Source organism: Saimiri boliviensis, chromosome 20 (genome assembly GCF_048565385.1).
Source record: "Saimiri boliviensis isolate mSaiBol1 chromosome 20, mSaiBol1.pri, whole genome shotgun sequence".
NCBI lineage: Eukaryota > Metazoa > Chordata > Mammalia > Primates > Cebidae > Saimiri > Saimiri boliviensis.
The window spans coordinates 22,168,449-22,187,928 of record NC_133468.1 but is presented as its reverse complement, the minus strand read 5'-3'; the positions used below and the strand labels follow the sequence as shown (position 1 = coordinate 22,187,928).

The following is a 19,480-nucleotide window of genomic DNA, read 5'->3' as shown; positions in this document are numbered from 1 at the left end:
TACAAAAAATTAGCTGGGCATGGTGGCATACACCTGTAATCCCAACTACTGAGCCAAGATTGTGCCACTGCTCTCCAGCCTACACAACAGAGTAAGTCTCTGTCAAAAAAGAAAAAAAGAAAACAACTTACTTGCTTAGGAGAAACACAACTATTTTTGCTACTAAGATTTCAGAAAAATCCCTCTTATATGAGAACATCCTTAAGTACAATAAGGAATTTCATAATGCTTTTCCATCTAAATACCTCTCAGTAAAAGCAGTTAAGAAAGAACACATACGAACACACATTAAAAATAAGCAGCATTCCTAAGGTTTTGTTTAACCCAACGATAGGATATAGAAGGTCCTATCTGAATAGAGATTCTGATTCTCTAGTTATGGAGTGGGGGCGTAGAATCTGTATTCTAAATTAAGTATTTTAGATAATTCTTATAAATAGTAACTAGAACAGTGATCTGTGGTGACAAGAGATACCATATCATCACAATCACTGGGAACCCCTTTAAAAGTATACATGTCTCTGCACTACCTTAGAACTAATAAATCATCTTCTCCAGAAGCAGAACAAAACAATATGAAATGATGTTATCCAGGCGATCCTGAAACACCTCCTGGTTAAGTAGTTAGATTTAGGGGAATAAAAACATCCTTCCAACCAATCCCTAGCTAACAAATATTCTAGGTTCCCAAGTGAATAGTCCAAATGTTTTAATAGATACTTAATTTTTCTACATTTTCTGAGTTGATGACAGCCTCTTATGAAAGTTAATACCTAAAAATGAAAGCCATGTCTTTTCTCTTTCTCTTTAGAAATGAGTAAAGGCATAATCCACAGGTAGGCTCAAATATACCTTAGAAAACATTCTATGTCCAAGATAAATAAGTGATCCCAAAATTTCCAAAGTTCTGGGCCAGAGAATGTGGCTGAAATAAAGTAATAGATACACATTTAAATCTGAATGCCTACTTTGGCCATTAAAAGAAAAATCACAAGTAAGCCAAAAGTACCTACTTAAAGCATTAGCTTTCGAGTGGATTTACCAAGATGAACTAGTTGTAAAATGTACTCCAATAAAACTATTAAGCTGACCTGTTACATGGTTGTTATGAGCCTGTTAAATTGGAGGTTGTCTGTCAACCAAAAAAAGGCAACCTGAAGTTTAAAGAGCTGATCTTAAGCCTTCTTTTGTCAAGTAATGAGACTACATGGCTACTTTTGCTTAGAACCACTTCTAATTAATAAAATTACAACATTACCATAAAATGCTTATTTTTCTGTATTCTATTAATGCATACTTATCATGTATATTTGGGGAGGCAGAGGGAATAAAGGAAAATGTTTTTAGTCACATTAGAAATCATTACAAGAGGCAGGCGTGGTGGCTCATGCCTGTGATCCAAGCACTTTGGTGGCCAAGGCGGGTGGATCACCTGAGGTCGGGAATTCAAGACCAGCCTGACCAACATGGTAAAACCCCATCTTTAAAAAAAAAAAAAAAAAAAAAAAGAAAAAAAAGAAATCATTACAAGAGGGACCCTGAGTGGTGGGGAGGCACTCTGGGAGGACGAGGTAGGCGGATCATTTGAGGTCAGGAGATACAGACCAGAATGGCCAACATAGTGAAACCCCATCTCTACTAAAAATACAAAAATTTGCCGGGCGTGGTGGCTCACGCCTGTAATCCAAGCACTTTGGAGGCCAAAGCAGGCGGATCACCTGAGGTTGGGAGTTCAAGACCAGCCTGACCAACATGGTGAAACCCCATCTTAAAAAAAAAACAAAAAAACAAAAATTAGCTGCATGTAGTGGCGCACAACTGTAATCCCAGCTACTCGGGAGGCTGAGGCAGAATTGCTTGAACCCAGGAGGCGGAGGCTGCAGTGGGCTGAGATCACGCCACTGCACTCCAGCCTCGGTGAGAGAGCCAGACTCCGTCTCAAAAAAAGGCCAGGCACCGTGGCTCAAACCCATAATCCCAGCACTTTGGGAGGCCGAGGCAGGTGGATCACCTTAGGTCAGGAGTGCCAGACCTGCCTGGCCAACTCGACGAAACCTTGTCTTTACTAAAAATACAAAAATTAGCTGGACATGGTGGCGGGCTCCTGTAATCCCAGCTACTCGGGAGGCTGAGGCAGGAGAATCACTTGAAGCTGGCAGGCGGAGATTGCAGTGAGCCGAGATGACGCCACGGCACTCTCTAGCCTGGGTGATAGAGTGAGACGGTCTCAAAAACATAATAAATAGAACAAAGCAAAACAAAAAAACCTGGAAATCATTACAAAATCTGTTAAGAGTCCATTCCTATCCACCTTGACTATGTATCTCAAATATATTTTAATTTAAAATTTATCTGTTATGTACAAAAGAAGTTTTAGGAAAATCAATTTATAGTATTCTTCTCCAGCCCCCTCAAAATGGGAGAATAGATGGCAAGAATTTTCAAGAGCCTCAAAGATGAATTTACTGCCCAAGAGGCTTGTGTTTTTAGAACCTTACAATCTGCGCTTTTGTGGTATTTAGGAATTACAATATCCTAAAAAATGTAAACATTAAAAAAGCATCATCATCATAAGGTATTATTGTTAAACACGCCTGATAACGGTATAGTGGTTGTGTTTTTAAAATACCTTATTTGTTAGATACAGACAATTATTTACAAATGAAATGATAAGATGTCTGGGATTTCTTTTTAAATACACTACTTCAGCATACACTCACAAACATGCACAAAGCGGGATGGAAATAAAAGAAGTAACTGGCCTTAAGTTGGTAACTCTTGAAGCTGGATGATGGGTTACACATCATTACACTGATCTATTTTTATGTATGTCGGAAACTTCCAATAATAAAAAAATAAAAAGCATTATTTTTAAATAGGCATCATTCATTTTTAAGAATGATTCTTTTGAGAGATTATCTTCAGATGCTTAGATCTGCTATAACAAAGTAAAATACTTTTGCAAGTTTATGAAGGGTAGATATGAAAAAGTATCACAACTGAGAAAAATCAGTTAAAAGTGAACACTCAAAGCAGTTACGGAATGCTAATATATATAGAAAACGGCAAAGTGCAGTTGTAAACCTAAAACTCCAAATAGAATTCAACTTCTATCTAGCCGCTGCGATAGATGCAAGACCACGGCAGGCGCAGGTGTTCCAGGAGGCAGAGCATTGAACCATTACGTTTTACAGTGAAAATCGACAGCCAGGAGAAAGCGGGCAGGAACCTGGTGGCTGGGCAGACGCTCCAGGGGCAAACGCCTGGGATCGTGGCTTTGTCGCTTACAAGCTGGGCTCTTTCCAAGCCTCAGTTTCTCCAGAGGGGTAGCAGTACCTACCTTCCAGGGTTGTTGGGACGTTTAATTATAAGAATGCATGCAAACAACACGCAGCTCTGAACTGATAGGGCCTGGTGGTGGTACTGTTAAGGACGCAGATTTTTAGAGCCTCCGGGGTGAGCTAAGAACGCCAGCGGCGAGGAAAGAAAAGACTCAGCGCGGTCTCCGCCCGCCGGTCTCCGAGCCTAAGGCTCAGGCCCAAGGGATGCTCGGGCTTCTTTGGGGCGCCCGCTTCAGGCTCCAGTTCCGCTCTCCGCTCAGTCTAGGGCCCGGCCTGTCGCCGTCGGAACCAGTCTGGGCGGGCGATGGTTCCGCAGGTCCCACCCTCGAACAGGAATCTGCGGTGCGTTTGGAGAGAGAAGCATCCGTAGCAAACTCCTAATCAGCCAGGCCCGGGTTCCATCCGGGTTCTCCAGGCTGCTTCCCGCCCGCAACCTGGGCGAGGCGTCTCCCGCACGCAGGCGCAGGAGCAACTGGCTGTGGGACAGGCTGGCGGGCTTGAGTATTGAGCGTGCGCGCTGGCCCTCCCCAATTTTTTTTTTCTTTTTTTTCTTTTTTTTTAAGATTGCATACGTGGGACTGGAAATTGTTTGTTGTGTCTGCCAGAAAGGATGAACCGTAGAATTTCAGGAATGGAAGGAACTGTAAAGTCCACATAGTTCTTTTTAACATGCAGGGCACTCAAACTTTGTGCCTGGCTTTGAGCTTGGAGATACAACTTGATAATTACCACATTCCATGTGGAATAAATAAGAAAAAAAGAGAAGGACGCTCATTGTAATCTCAGATTAAACATTTCGGCAGTGGAGGATGAGCTTCCATAGCTCGTGTACTGTTGCCCATGCAGGGTGATCCCCTCACTTCCCATAAATGGGAACATGGCGATGAATTTCCTAGTCGTCATCATCCATCTCAGAGGAAAGATTTTTATTTAAAATTCTTTCAACAACATCATTTCAAAGAAATAAACCCATTATTAGAGGTCTGAGAGAAAAATCCCAAGTAGAAACTAGGAAACATTGTTGAAATAAATTAACCAGAATATAGTCCTTTACTGTTTGGGGATATTTATTTCCAGAATTCTTATAAACTTAACGAGTTTATTCATTTTTGTACAATCTTGTTAAAAGCATTCCATAAGGCTGGTGTGTGTGAGGAGTGGTGGTGTGTCAAAAAATGTGGGCCAGATACATCATTTTCAGGTGTTGAGTGTGAGCCTGGTAAGTACTGAAGGGCTAGCTTAAGTTTTTTGTGGATGGAAGAAACTGCAAATGACCAGCCTTGTTTAAGAAACTAGGGCCTTAAATACTAGAGAAAGGGGTAGGCTTCAGATTCAGAGACAGCTAGCTTCATGTCCTGGCTCCAACACTTAACAACTGTTAGGATTTGTGCAGATTACTTGGGAGTTAATTCCATGTGCTTATTGTAAAATTGATATATCATCCATTACCCCATGAATTTCTTTAGAGGAAGGAGATAACATTATGACAATTACAGTACATAGTTCCCGTACTCAAAGGCAGCTGTTATTGAGATCAATCTGAGTAATGTCCTAGGCATTACTTTTTTCTTTTGAGACAGGGTCTTGTTCTGTCACCCAGGCTGGAGTACGGTGGCGTGATCTCTGCTCACTGCAACCTCCATCTCCCGGGTTCAATCAATTCTCATGCCTCAGCCTCCTGAGTAGCTGGGATTATAGGCATGTGCCACCATGCCTAGATAATTTTTGTATTTTTAGTAGAGACAAGGTTTTGCCATGTTGGCCAGGCTGGCTAGGCATTACCAATAAAACAGAAGATATGATTCTGGATATTAGAGAATTCTTCCTAAATCAAAGTAAACTAGGCCTAACAGAAGAGGGAAAGAGGTCCAGAAAGGTTGATGACAGGATGCTGAAATTTTCTTAAACTCACAGAAGCAAATCCAGGTTCCCTCCCTGTCCCATACAACTTTTCTGTCAAGTATTAGAAATAATGCTACAAACCACTCACAGTTAAGTATTGTCATTTATATATCTTTAACAAAAGATAAAATACAAAACAGATACAACAATGTCAGCCTTTATGTGGAACCACCCTGTTTAGGTAGGAATATGAACATTTTTTGCATTCTTAAAGTAAGAATTAAGTCTACTTGCACTGTTGTTTAATTTCACACCAATCTAAAGCTAGAAACCATGTATATCCAAAGTGCTTGGCAATTTGATTCAGTTACTCTCACACTACCATTTCTGAGATTCTGACTTAATGCAGTATCCTACAGGTGGTTTTTGGTAGTTGAGAAAAGCCAGTGAGCTGTTAAAAGTTGATATATTTGCCAGGCGTTGTGGCTTACGCCTGTAATCCCAGCACTTTGGGAGGCCGAGGCAGGTGGATCATGAGGTCAGGAGATCGAGACCATCCTGGCCAACATGATGAAACCCCGTCTCTACTAAAAAATACAAAAATTAGCTGGGTGTGGTGGCACATGCCTGTAATCCCAGCGACTTGGAAGGCTGAGGCAGGAGAATCGCTTGAACCCGGGATGCAGAGATTGCAGTGAGCCAAGATGGTGCCACTGTACTCCAGCCTGGCAACAGTGAGACTCTGTCTCAAAAAGAAACAAAAAGTTGATATACTCATGTCAGAGGTTTTGTTAGGCTGCTTTCACTGATTCCACTGTGTCAGTATTATCTTCACAATGTTCTGAGAAGAGGCTTCAGGATCATAGCAAACTATTACTAATATCCCTACAAGCTATTCTTATAATTCTTTGAAGAAACCAACTTTAGGTTTTTTTTTTTTTTTTGCAAATTTTACAAAGTAACAGCTCCTGGCTATAAATATTAGGATATTCTACAATTAAAAAAATCTAATATTCATGATTGGTAAATAAAGGCAATCATAAGGAAAACAAATAGTATTGTAAACCATATCCTCTATGATAAAGGAAAGAATTTCTACATCTAAAGGCTTATGTCCAGAATGGTAAAAGACTTATTACTGATCAGTCAGTATCGACCCAATGATGAGAAAATAGTTGTTTTCCATTCAATTAGTCTACTCAGAGGCCAAGGAGAGAGAATCACTTGAGCCCAAGACTGCATGCAGTGTTTTACGATCATGTCTGTGAAAAGTCACTGCTCTCTAGCCTGGGAAACATAGAAAGATCCTACTTCTAAAAACAAAAAAGAACATAGAGTTGCTAGTAATTATTTTTAAAAAATGAATCCCCTTTTTTCTCAAAACCAAGGTATGCTAATACTAAATATAGGTCCACAAAAATTGAAGCAATACAGTTTGAAGCTTAATACATGTAGAGAAGGAGACATTCTTGATAGGTAGAGAGCCAAGGCCTCTTTCTACATGACTCACATAAAACTAGAAATAAAATCTTAATCGAATTTTGAATTTTATTCCCAAAAGCAGACTTCATGTGCCTCTTCTTTTTATTCTTCTTTTTGTTCCTTCAGTATGGAAAGGAGTGAACTTACTGTGAGACATCTGAAAGATTTATTAAAGCCAGGCAGCAAGAAGAGTAGACAAGGATTTTTCTATCTACAATCATCAGCAAGAAGCTGAATCTTCTTGCTGAATGTTATCAGCTGCATCTGTCTTGGATGGTCTTCTGACTAGTTCCTACTGTCCAAGGAAAGAGGCCATGGGATCATCTGGTCTCTGACGTTTCATTCTATAGGCCTCCATTTCCTCTTCAGTAGGTTCCCGAGTTTCATATATGCTATTGTAGGGCCGCTTCCTCTCATCAATCTGCATGGTCTCCTTGACATGAAGAAGGCGGGCCTCCTCTGCATTCAGTGCCTACGGCGAGAGGAATGAAATGCGTATCACAGCTCTACATCAGATCTCTTTTCTCCACGAGTGGCCGAGTACCAAAAGACTCCACTGAATATGAACTGCTCTATCAAAAACCCAGATTGCCTGAAAGAGCTTTGGAGTCAGCCCTTCCACTGTTAAGCTACAACTGATCACTATTTGGTTCATATGATATTTTTATAGAGCACAACACATTCTATAACATTTTTAATTAACGTTGAAGACATTTTATTTAATAACAAAAATTAAATGAGGTTCACTTTACTGATACAAGCTCACAAATGATACTTCTGGTGGAGACTACAATTGTGACTTTTCTCAAAGACTTGCTGAAACTTACATATTATGGAGCTAGAAGAGAATTCTTTGTGGTCAACATGACAATAACTCTAAAAATGCTTTATAAAGCATATTTCTTCTGTCCATTAGTCATAATATTAAGTACTCCAAGAAGAAGGTAATACCTACACCCCACAATATCTCCATTAATATGACTTGGGCAAATCACTCAGACTCTAGGCTTGTATCATCATTTTAAAAATGCATTTGGAGACAGAGCTAGACCATAGGCCATTATAAATAAAGGCCTTCACAAATAATACTGGCCAGGAGTGATGGCTCACACCTGCAATCCCAGCACTTTGGGAGGATGAGGTCGGTGGTTCACCTGAGCTCAGAAGTTTGAGACCAGTCTAGGCAACATGGTGAAATCCTGTCTCTATAAAAAAATATAGAAATTAGCCAGGCACAGTGGCATGTTCCTGTAGTCGTAGCTACTCAGGACACTGAGGCAGGAGAATTGCATGAGCCCAGGAGGTGGAGGTTACAGTGAGCTGAGATTGCGCCTTTGCACTCCAGCCTGGGTGACGGGGCAAGACCCTATCTCAAAAAAATAAAAACAACCCAAAAAACAAAGAATACTGTTACTTGTCAGTTTTACTATTTAGGCTTCGCAAATTACCTTTTTCAATTTTTCATGCTTCTTTTCTTCATCATCACTATCTGAACTGCTCTTTCGATGCTTCTTCTTTTTCTTTTTCTTCTTCTTCTTTTCTTCTTTTAGTTTTTCTTGATGCAGCTGAAAGGGAGGATTGAAATGAAGTGTTATTAATGTGAAAACAAAGCTTGGGTGGACTATGGGAGGCTGAGGCACGAGAATCACTTGAATCCAGGAGTGGAGGTTGCAGTGGGCTCAGATGGTGCCACTGCAATAGAGCTTGGGCGACAGAATGAGATTCTGTCTCAAAAGAAAAGAAAAAAGCTGTGGTGCAAGTTTTAAAGCCACGACTCCAGGACAAATGATTATCAACTTACCTCCATGAGGGTTTGAGGTTTTTTCACAGATTCTTCCCCAGTTACATCATTTATAATACATTCCTCAGAATTCTGTGGGGAAAAAAACATGTAATTTGAGTTGAGTAATAGTTACTCATCATCTAAGAAAAAATTAAGATTTGAAACATGAGACAGTATGTTTTAGTTTGACTTATGAGCTTTGGTTGTTTTATACCTTTAAGAACCAAAGACTATGACTTACAGCAATCTCCTTTCCAGCTTCTCCGGTACAATAGGAATACTTGAAAAAAGAGTGACAGCACTTGTATCCCCATCGGCCTTCTTTCCAGTACGATCCCCAGATATGCTGCAGAGAGAGAAATTACTTAAAAAGGAAGCTGAAATTAGAAACTTCTGCATACTGTTGATAGGAGTATAAAATAATATAGCACTTTTAAGGTAATTTGGGAGAAAAATTCTGGGGATTCAAAGCTGGCTAACAGGGAGAAGGTAGTCTGATCTGAAGTGTGAGAAGCAGGCGCTATAGTTACAAAGCTCTTAAATTCTATTCCCAAAAGCCTATAAAAAAATTTAGGATATCTGATTTCTCTTGAAAAATTAAGGACTGGGAAATTCTGGGCCTACATAGTCACTTGGCGATAATCAGCTATTGCTGAACAGTGGATGCCCCTATTAGATAAGGCTTGTGAGGCCGGGTGCAGTGGCTCACACCTGTAATCCCAGCACTTTGGGAAGCCAAGGCAGGAGGATCATGAGGTCAGGTTCAAAACTAGCCTGATGAACATGGCGAACCCTGTCTCTACTAAAGATACAATAATTAGCTGGGTGTAGTGGTGTGTGCCTGTAATCCCAGCTACTTGGGAGGCTGACACAGGAGAATCGCTTTAGGCAGGGAGAAGGAGGTTGCAGTGAGCCGAGATTGTGCCAGTGTACTCCAGCCCAGGTCACAGAAGGAGACTCTGTCTTTTAAAAAAAAAAAAAAAAAAAAAAAAAAAAAAGATAGGGCTGTGTTCTCCAGTACGTACAATTTGCCTGGCTCACTTCACTCATATATGATTACTGGCCTGGCTCCTACAGGGAGTTAGGTTTTTGACCCTCAATTAAGAGAGACAATTGTAGGCCGGGCGCGGTGGCTCAAGCTTGTAATCCCAGCACTTTGGGAGGCCGAGGCGGGTGGATCACGAGGTCAAGAGATCGAGACCATCCTGGTCAACACGGTGAAACCCCGTCTCTACTAAATATACAAAACATTAGCTGGGCCTGGTGGCGCGTGCCTGTAATCCCAGCTACTCAGGAGGCTGAGGCAGGAGAATTGCCTGAACCCAGGAGGCGGAGGTTGCGGTGAGCCGAGATCGCGCCATTGCACTCCAGCCTGGGTAACAAGAGCGAAACTCTGTCTCAAAAAAAAAAAAAAAAAAAAGAGAGACAATTGTAGTTTGGTTACTTTAAGAGAACAGCAAAGGACAATATATGCTTTATGATGCTTGTGATGCAATGTGAATATATATTACTTATTAAATATTCTTGTCAAAATATTTAACTTACATCCAATCAAGCTGTTAGACCTGAATTTCTATTTATAAAACATACAGGGGATAGAGAAACAAGTTACATAACACTACTAGGAACCAGTCAATACAGAATATGAGACAATTCACAAACGAATTGGCCTAATCTGTTAAATGGTCACTGTCAGGAAAATGAAGAGATAAACTCTAGAAAAGAGATACAATAATAACCAAATAATGATCAAAATAAATTTGAAATGGATTCTGACTAAAACAAAAAATAGGTGTTAAAGGCATTTTTCTGTATACTTTGGAAAATGTGATTAATGATTGGATATTAGATATTATAGAATTAATGTTAATTTTCTGAAGTGTAATAATGTTAATGTGGTTATATAGAAGAAAAATCCTCATTTTTAAGGAGGTATGTGATACAGCATTTATGGATAAAATGTCATATATAATTTCCAAATATTTCAGTCGAATAAATGTATAAACTATGTGTGTATATATTTATGTGCATTTTACATATGCATGTAAAACTGTGCATATGTACACATACAACTAGACAAAGCACATAAGGCAATATGTTACACATTTTGGATTTCAGTTAATGAGTATATAGATGAACATAGTATTCCTTCAAAATTTTTCTATTTTTGAAAAAACTCCATGAAGCAGAGTTAAAATTTTTTTTTAAGCATAGAGCATAGAAATGGTTAGTTAATAAAGTTGTAAAGGAAAAATGCAATACAGAGCAAAACAAGAACACAAAATTGTTCCAGTTTAGCACATACTGTGTGATTGTGGATCTTCACATCCTCCTCATACTTAGAACAGGCAACAGCCCGCTCCTGTCCTTTGATGACTGTCCCATGTCTTGAGTACTCCACATAGTCTTCAGTCTGGGCTAAAAGCAATTCAGCTGGAGGGGCATCCAGGTGTTCTTGGCCACCATACTAAAAGGACAATGGACATTATTCAATACATTTTACAACCTGATTTGCATTTAAATTTCCAGGAGAATTTCTATTTCTAATCAGAAAGAAAGGGAACACTCTCTACTGGGTTTTGTTGTAGAAAGCACAGTAGGAAAAAAAAAGCCACCAATCTTTTCAGAGGCAAACCGATATCTCAGTTGCTATGCATCTGTTGAGTACAGTAAGTTACAAGATGGCCATAAATTCCCCTTATCCTTGTATGCATGCCCTTTTGCCACATGGCTTTGCTGTTCTTCCCATGAAGAGACAAAGTCTTTATCTATCCCTTGAATCTGGGCTTGGCCACATTACTTGCTTTGACCAGTGGGAAGTAGGCAAATGTGACCCAAGCAAAGGCACTTATGTACTACAGCACACTTTTTGCTGCCACTCTCTAGAACTCTGAGAATGCCATTTAAAAAAGCTGTGCTACCCTACTAGAGGATGAAAGACTACATTGGGTGGCGATAAGCTGTCCCAGAAGAGGTCCCCTTAGGACAATTAGCCTGTTAATTGCTAAACACCAGAGTGAGGCCACCTTAGTTCATCATTGAACCTCAGCTGAGCAAGCCCAGAACAGGAGACCCGGCCGACTGTGAGAAATAACAAATGTTTATTTTAAGCTACTAAGATTTGAGGTAGTTTGTTTTGCCACAAAAGTTGATACAAAAATTGTATATCCTCTAAGACAAAGGAAGAAAAGGACTCTTCTTCATGGATTAAGAGGGATTCTCTTTGCGTTATTTTCCAAATGTAAAACTACTGCTTACTGAAGAGTAACTTCTCTGTAACAGAAGTTCTTCTTCAGCATTTTGGTCAAAATTACCTTTTCCAGGATGCTTTCTTTCTGCTGTTCTTTGAAATCTTCTTTTTTGACTTTGAAGGACTTATACAATAGCTCTAGCTTTGTAGGATCTGCCTGTAGATGCACTTCAGATCCCTTGTCATAGGCTTCCCAGGCAAACACTAGAGTAATTCAAAATATTTTCATGAATTGCCAGCTACCTTATTGTATGCTTCTTGAAAACAAGCTTTAAAAAACATTCCCAAACATCTTATGAGCTAATATAAAATGCCTTGACATAGAGCAAATACTCACACTGTGTCTGAGCCATTGAAATGGTATCTCCTGTGTACCTAACAAAGTTATCTCCAGCATAACTCACTCTGTAAATACAAGTAAAAAAATGTTTCAGAGATTGATTTAAGGAAAATTAATTTGTAAAACTGAATCTGAATTAAAATGACCACCATCTATGGTCAGGTCAGAAAACAATTAACTTTCCCTCATCTTGAAATCTCTACATTTAACTTGATACTTACTCATCTGGATTCTTTCCTGCATTGGCATAAGGATTCTCTCTCATTGCTCTAGTTTTTGGATCATAGTAGGCAGAATTTGGATCTAAATTCCTCAAATACTAAAAAAAAAAAAAAAAAATTAAAGAATAAATTAATGTTTACTCACAGGAATTTCAGCAGACTAGCTGGAGAGTTGAACATAATCATTTAAATGTGTGTATACATTTCTGAGATACAGGTGAAGAGAAAAACAGAACGAAACCGTATTTTAGAATGACTCTGACTATATTATCCATATGCTACCCGGAGTAGGTAAAATTTAGGCTGAGAAGACAAATATTTTTCAAATATGTATGTTAACAAGACTTACTTTTGCAATATCTTCTCGAATCCTGAGATTCCGGACAGTGATTCGCCTCTTGGAGTCAAAATTCTGTCCAGGCATGTCAATATCATCTGCATATTTATCTTCATCCTCATCTTCACTATTATGGTCTTTTTCCTAAAAAGAGGGAGAGGGGAAAATAAAGTAAGAAGAAAGCAGCATGTAGTTTCCTTTTTCCCCCCTTTAACCAAACCCTTATTTACTTGTGTTCTTTAAAAGCTGTTAGTATTATTTATTATTAGTCATCAGAAATTTTAAAACGTAACATATACTCAGAGACAGCAAATATGTATTACCGTCTGAGAATTTGGTTCCTCTTCTCCCCACTGGTGTTTTGGAGAATTCTGTATCATGAAAGAATAAAAAGAATTCATTATTTCATTCTTCTTAATCCAATTAACACTTAAAAAATATAGTTGACAATAAAACTTAATTCTAACTAAACAAATTCTCACATTTCTCAGTTGTAATGAGCACACAAATTCTGAATACGTGTGCCATTGTGAATAATTTTATTAGACTGTCTATAAAGCCAGCAACTTTCAAGAGAATTTTAATTGATATAAGATTACAACCAGAGAATGGTAAAAGGAAGATTAAGATGACCAAAGTACCCAATAAATATAAATTCTAAATGTGTTAGTCTTCAGACATATCAGATTTATTAAACCTTCCTAGTTTCCTAGTAAGTCCAAAAAGAAAATGTTACTGGGTTCATGTATGTCTGTGTGTTTGTGTCTAAATAGAAATAGTGGCAGTACTGTTCCCAAATTGACTGCATCAATTTATATTACAATAAACTGTATATAAAGTATCAGTTTTACTTTTTCCCCCAATAGCATTTCTCTCTTTCTAACTGAAGATCTATAAAATGAATTCTTGTTTCAATTTCCATTTCTTTGTTTAAGAGTTTTAACTTTTAAAAATTGATTTTATTGATCATTCCATTACTTACAGCCTGTTCCACTAATTTTCCTGAGGCTAATTCCTCTTGGAGTTTCTGGGCTTTCAATGTTCGTTTTGCCTTTAAAAGAAAGAAAGAAAAAGGAAACATTAAAATTTTACTTATAACATTCAAATTGTCACTTACATCTCTAATTTTTTTTAAAAAGCAGTGTAACTATGGCTTCAAAGAAGTACGGGTGAATAGGTGAAATCATAACAGTAAAAACTGAAGTTGGGTTAAAATAAAATTTTCTGAAACAAATTATCCATTTCCTTTCTACTGCTCCCAAATGCTATGTGAGGCAACTATAATATAGGTTCAAGGACAAGCTATAGCCTGGGGGCCATACATTTCTAACCTCAAAAAACCAAAAGCTTTGGACACTAATCTGTCCTCATGCTTCCAATATCTGTTGCTACCTAAGTCAGGGAGTAAAGGACAATGTAAGAATCAAAGAAGAAGAAACTGCTGGGCAATATGGCTAGCACACTATTTCCTCTATTTAACATTACAATTACAAAGGTAGCCTATACAGTAGTACTACTACTATTATGAAAAATGCTACCATTTTTAAAGGGCTTCAAGATTTGAAACACAGAGCTGCTAAATTAGATAGACAGCAAAAGGATGATTCTTTAAAAACAGCAGGAAAGCAAGGAATTTTGCTCACCAGATCAACTTTGGCATACTCTTCAACAATTTTCATGTGTTCTTCTGGATTGTAGCCATTCCACCGATCCCTCTTCCCATCATAGTCAAACATCAGTTGAGGCTGGACATGTTCATCTGGAGCTATATTAGTACCTGTAAATTTGGCTCCAACTCGCCTAGGTCTCTAAAAAGAGAGTAAGATTTCATCTTTTCCTAAGTGTTTATGGCCCAAAGGGAAACTTTATACAGCTTTTACAGAGCAGGTATGAATATATCATGGGACTTTATGATCTACTCAATAATCAGTCTTACAGTAAAAAATTTTGTTGGTATTGAACCAATTCCACTCAAATTAATTTTTAACTAGTACCTAAATATAGGTGACCGCAGAAAAATTGAAGTAAGCTCTCTGACAAAGAAAAAAGAAAGACTCTGACAATGGTTTTCAAAATTCTCCAGGTGACCTTACCTCAAAGCAGTCTTTCTTTTTGTGTGTCATAGCCCCACAATTTTCACACGCTCCTTTGCGGTACTTAGTAATTATGGAATTCTATAAATATATATAAAGAAAAACAAAGACAATGTCTTAACCAAGTAAGTTAGAAATAACTTCGGCTCTCATTACTATTTTGTCTAGTGAAATGAAATGATTTCTTTGTTAAAAGGAAAATGAGTTAAGAGTTTCCACACATTCGTAAATATGAAAGTTTAACGACTTCAGGAGTATAAAATTTATATAAGAAGTACAAAGATAAAAGTAGTAATGCACTGTGAATTTCAATATCAGATAAAAGGTTATATTATCTGTTTCTACTTTAATTAGCATTGCATTTAAAGTTCCTGCATTAAGTTCTTAAACTCTCCATATCCATGAAGATATACACAGGTTGCCTACATACCTCTTTTACACCCCTCTTGTACCATTCTCCAGATAAGCTGAATTGCTTTTGTTTCTCTGGTTGTGGTCTCTGGTGTTTTAAAGTAGGTCTTTTTGAAGGATCAATATACCATGGCACTGAAGAAATATACTGAGGAATATGGGGGTTGATGTCTCTGTAATAAAATTAAAAAATATATTTAAGAATAAAGTTGGAAAATAATCAGTATTATGGTTACAAAGGTAGTTTATACAAAATCTAAGAATAGAAATATTGTAGTGGTGGGGAAGAGCATATGGTTGCTATCTCTATACTATAATAAAGAATAATTAAAAATAAAGAAATAATTTTATAGTGAAAATATTTCCAACTTAGAAACTAAGAATAGTGATATAACTGAAGGGGAAGAAGAGAGGAAAGAAAATAGAGATGTGTGTTAGTAATCTAAATCTTCTGTCACAAGAAGCTTTGGTTCAAATAATGTCTACAGTTAATTAAGATAACTGGGTGGGTATTATCTAGAGATGTGAAGGTAACAACCAGAAAAACTCAAACTAGAAAGATTTAACAGCAGTCACTTCTGTAGAGCAGGTCAGGGGTGGGAAGGGTGAAAACGGACTGTTGCTATTCATTATAAGCCCTTCAACATAATTTCATTATTAAACCATATGCATGAGTTTGATAAATAATAAAAACAAAAATGACATACATGATGAAGGTAGGTTCCTCTCAAACAAAAGGATGGAAAATTAATAAACTAAGTGGACATGAATTTAAATTTTGAATGAACAGATCATACAAAAAATTAAGTACATACTTTCCTTCTTCATCAACTTCGGCGGGAGCATTACCCAGTTTTCGCTGTTCTTCTAGCTCCTTCTTCTTTCTCCAGTCCTCTCTGGTCATCTTCTTTGGTTCTTCCAAACTCATTTCTTTGGACCCCACTAGGGGTGCAGCATTAACTGCATCTACAGCTGTGGCTGACATGGCTACCTGGCCTTCTCTAAGAAAAGAAGTCAAATTTACAGTAAAAAGTATGCCTTCATGAGTTCGCTCAAACTACTAAAAATACATCCTAATAATACAGACTGTTTCATATGTAAGGAAGGGTCTCTTTCCCCTCCTCAAGGTCTCTATATACTGTTAGCACTGTTTCTCCAACAGCTCCAATTTACAGATGGAGAGAAACATACATGTGTATTTAAAATGTCACAGGACTCTTTTTCTCATATATATCCTGAATCCTTTGGTCTCAAACTTTTCTAACACAGTAACTCCGAATGAGAGAAAAGAGCGTCCTATCTTTGTACCCCTTTAAGAAAGAACATCTCAAGTGTCATCTATATTCGCTGTCTCCATTTCCTCATCTTCTACTTTCATCCTCACTCAAACTTAGCCCCCAACTCCCTAACATTCTAAAGAAAAGAGTTACATTAAGTCATCAAGGACCATTGTGCTAAATCTAATGGACATTTTTCAGTTCTGTTCCTTCCCTTTTTACATATTATTTCTTGACTTCCCTGACACTACATTCTCTTGGTTTCTCTTTTCTTTTCTTTTTTTTTTTTTTTGGAGACAGAGTCTCACTCTGTCACCCAGGCTGGAGTACATGGCGTGATCTCGGCTCACTGCAACCTCCACCTCCCAGGTTCAAGCAATTCTCCTGCCTCAGGCTCCTGAGTAGCTGGGATTACAGGTGCCCACGATCACATCTGGCTAATTTTTTTTTTTTCCATATTTTTTGTAGTGACGGAGTTTCACCATGTTGGCCAGGCTGGTCTCAACTCCCGATCTCAGGCAATCCGCCTACCTTGGCCTCCCAAAGTGGTGGGATTACAGGCGTGACCCAACGTGCCAGGCCCTCTTGGTCTCTTGGTTTTTCTTGTACCTCTCTTGTCATCAAATTTTGCCCAGTTATTTAATGTTTGATTCCTCAAGGCACAGTCGGCAACTTTTAAACCACTCTAAACTCCCACTAATGGACAAGATCATTCACTTCTAAGGCTTCGATGGTCACAGTACATCACTGCTGGCTCTCCAACCAATTTTTCTATAAAATAAAAAATAATAAAGGAACAATTTACTTTTCTATTCAAGACTTTTCATCTGAGCTTCATATATATATAACCAATTGCTTACTTGACATCTCCACTTAGAGGTCAGAGACGTTTAAACTCAGTACATCTTAATTCAATCTCATGACCTGACCTTCCTTTTGAAATCTAATCTCCTTCTACTGTTCTCCCTATCTTTTTTTTTTTTTTTTTTTTTTTTTTTTTTTTTGAGACGGAGTTTCGCTCTTGTTACCCAGGCTGGAGTGCAATGGCGCGATCTCGGCTCACCGCAACCTCCGCCTCCTGGGCTCAGGCAATTCTCCTGCCTCAGCCTCCTAAGTAGCTGGGATTACAGGCACACGCCACCATGCCCAGGTAATTTTTTGCACCTTTAGTAGAGACGGGGTTTCACCATGTTGACCAGGATGGTCTCGATCTCTCGACCTCGTGATCCACCCGCCTCGGCCTCCCAAAGTGCTGGGATTACAGGCTTGAGCCACCGCGCCCGGCCTGTTCTCCCTATCTTAAGGAAAGACAACACCATCCATCCCTTTACATTAAGTGCTTCGGCTTATCCCTACATCTATTTAATCACTAAGAGCCGCTATTTTCACTTTTTGAATATCATTCAAATGCATCTAGTTCTTTCCATTCTTACTGCTGCCACCCTAGTGTAAGTTATTACTTTTTCCTACTTACTGGTCTCCTCTGATCAATTCTCCACATTGCAGACAGTGTTAATTTTTCGAAACACAAATCTGATCATATCATGTCTGTTATGGTTTGGCTCTGTGTCTCCAAACTGGCTTCTGGGTCTGAAATACTAAGATCTAAGATGAATAAAGTATTTCAGTCACTAAGTTGTACTCATTAGTTTCTGTCGCTGTGGAGTGGCTTATTTTCTCCAACTAATAACAGTAACAGCTCCCACTTACTGTGGGCTTACCGTAAGACACTATTTAACGCTTTATTTACATAGATGTTTTCATTTTACCCTCATGATAATTTACTGAAGTCAGATCATCCCGACTTAACAGAAAACACTGAAGCTCAAGGAAATTTTTCTGGCGAGGAAATAGTCTGTAAATTTGGGTACTGGAAGTAGCTTTTCTCGCTGGCAGTCCGGGGACCGCTCTAGGTCTCCGAGGCGTACTTAAAAGCACCGCCACAAAAGCGACACTCATAGTTATCCCGACTGTTCCCCTGAAGATGCAGGCCTGGTCCGGCCGGGCACGAGTGCCACGAATGCGTCTCAGGACAGCGGCTTCCTTCTCGGTCCCCGGGCCTCGCTCCCTCCACACCCGGGGGCTCATCACCCCCGTGAGGACAGATCCAGTAATTAAAGGCCTTCGATCCATTTTCTCTGGTTCCTCAACTGCCCTTCGCCCGCAAGTTCTACGAACATTTTCTTACCCAGTCCCGCAGAAGCCGACCCCAACTCCATCCAACAGAAGCTCCGGTAATCTAATGTTTACTTCCGGCTTTCCGCCTTCTTCCGGCAGCCACTGAGACAACTTCCGGATGAACGGCACATGCGCAGTAATTTCCTGGAGTGGGCGGGGGGCCTCGGGTGCTCAAGCACCATTCTCGCGTGTGCGTGTCGCGCTTTTTACCCGGGTTGTGGAGAGATTCAAGTTAGGCAGTTTGTTTTTGGCTTCTGTTTAGGAACTTTCGTTTCTTTTAGAATCGGAGAATTTTAGGACTTTTTTTTTTTTTTAATATCCAGAACAGACAACAGCTTAAGCCTCACTAGGGGACTATGAAATGAATGGGGAAGTTGGTGACGTATCAGCTACCAAAAAAAAAAAAAAAAAAAAACCCAGTTAAAATTGGTACTAATTAGTAGCCAGGCTGTGTAACATGCTGGGGGTTTGGTGAACATAGTGCCTTTCCTCAAATTTACATCAGAGTGCGAAACACACCAAAACAGCTATTCAGATAATTTAGCAGTTGTAAAACGTTGCTATGAAAGGAATATCAGGTGTTGTGAGAACATAAGGCATGTTATCATTAGAAAAAAAACGACGATTTCCATTTTGGAGAAACATTAGTATCTATGCTATCCCATCCCTCCTTTAAAAGTATGCATGTGAAATAAAATACTGGAAAATTAATGTTGGTGGTAGAATTTCTTGTGATTGTGTGTGTGTGTGTGTGTGTGTGTGCTATCTATTCTGGTTGTTCTCTGCCTCTTCCCCCATAACGTGTGTCCTTTTTGAATGTAAAAGTTAAAATAGTTACCATCCCTGCCTCAATAAAATAGCTCAACATAATACAATCTGTTTTTTCTGTACTAAGAATTTGCAGGCCAGGCGCGGTGGCTCACGC

At 38.9% G+C, this 19,480-nt stretch overlaps 2 protein-coding genes across 7 annotated transcripts in view; both read right to left on the bottom strand.

Moving 5' to 3' along the window:
* Positions 1-3,817, bottom strand: part of LOC101047282 (C1q and TNF related 2) — a 59,740-nt gene extending 55,923 nt beyond the window's left edge. For 3 of the 5 annotated variants that reach the window (XR_012515327.1, XM_074390548.1, XM_003934750.3), the window contains exon 1: positions 3,341-3,808. The gene's annotated coding sequence lies outside the window, so the exon portion shown is untranslated. Of the gene's footprint in view, positions 1-3,340 lie in introns of all 5 variants that reach the window. The other 2 variants (XM_074390551.1, XM_074390547.1) reach the window with 2 other exon arrangements.
* A 570-nt stretch (positions 3,818-4,387) lies between these two features.
* SLU7 (SLU7 homolog, splicing factor) lies at positions 4,388-18,656 on the bottom strand. Of its 2 annotated transcripts, XM_074390706.1 has the most exons (18): positions 18,566-18,653; positions 17,852-17,982; positions 16,909-17,148; positions 15,916-16,101; positions 15,120-15,273; positions 14,690-14,770; positions 14,240-14,404; positions 13,579-13,647; positions 12,920-12,967; positions 12,609-12,740; positions 12,260-12,357; positions 12,036-12,103; positions 11,763-11,902; positions 10,754-10,915; positions 8,690-8,794; positions 8,467-8,538; positions 8,114-8,230; positions 4,388-7,137 (listed from the first exon to the last, which is right to left on the bottom strand). In XM_074390706.1, the coding sequence occupies exons 4-18, from the start codon at positions 16,083-16,085 to the stop codon at positions 6,958-6,960; spliced, it is 1,761 nt and encodes a 586-aa protein (XP_074246807.1). In that variant the 5' UTR covers positions 16,086-16,101; positions 16,909-17,148; positions 17,852-17,982; positions 18,566-18,653; the 3' UTR covers positions 4,388-6,957. The 2 variants fall into 2 exon arrangements, with proteins under 2 accessions (XP_074246807.1, XP_010343630.2); XM_010345328.3 differs by lacking the exon at positions 17,852-17,982 and having other exon boundaries at positions 18,566-18,656.
* Between the last annotated feature and the right edge of the window lie 824 nt (positions 18,657-19,480).

Coding starts and splice junctions, on each gene's coding strand:
- SLU7 (XM_010345328.3), bottom strand. CDS start 16,085: ATGTCAGCCACAGCTGTAGATGCAGTTAATGCTGCACCCCTAGTGGGG. Junction 14,771..15,119: donor ACAAGAGGGGTGTAAAAGAG/GTATGTAGGCAA, acceptor ATATATTTATAG/AATTCCATAATTACTAAGTA. Junction 12,104..12,259: donor GCAGGAAAGAATCCAGATGA/GTAAGTATCAAG, acceptor TTGTATTTACAG/AGTGAGTTATGCTGGAGATA.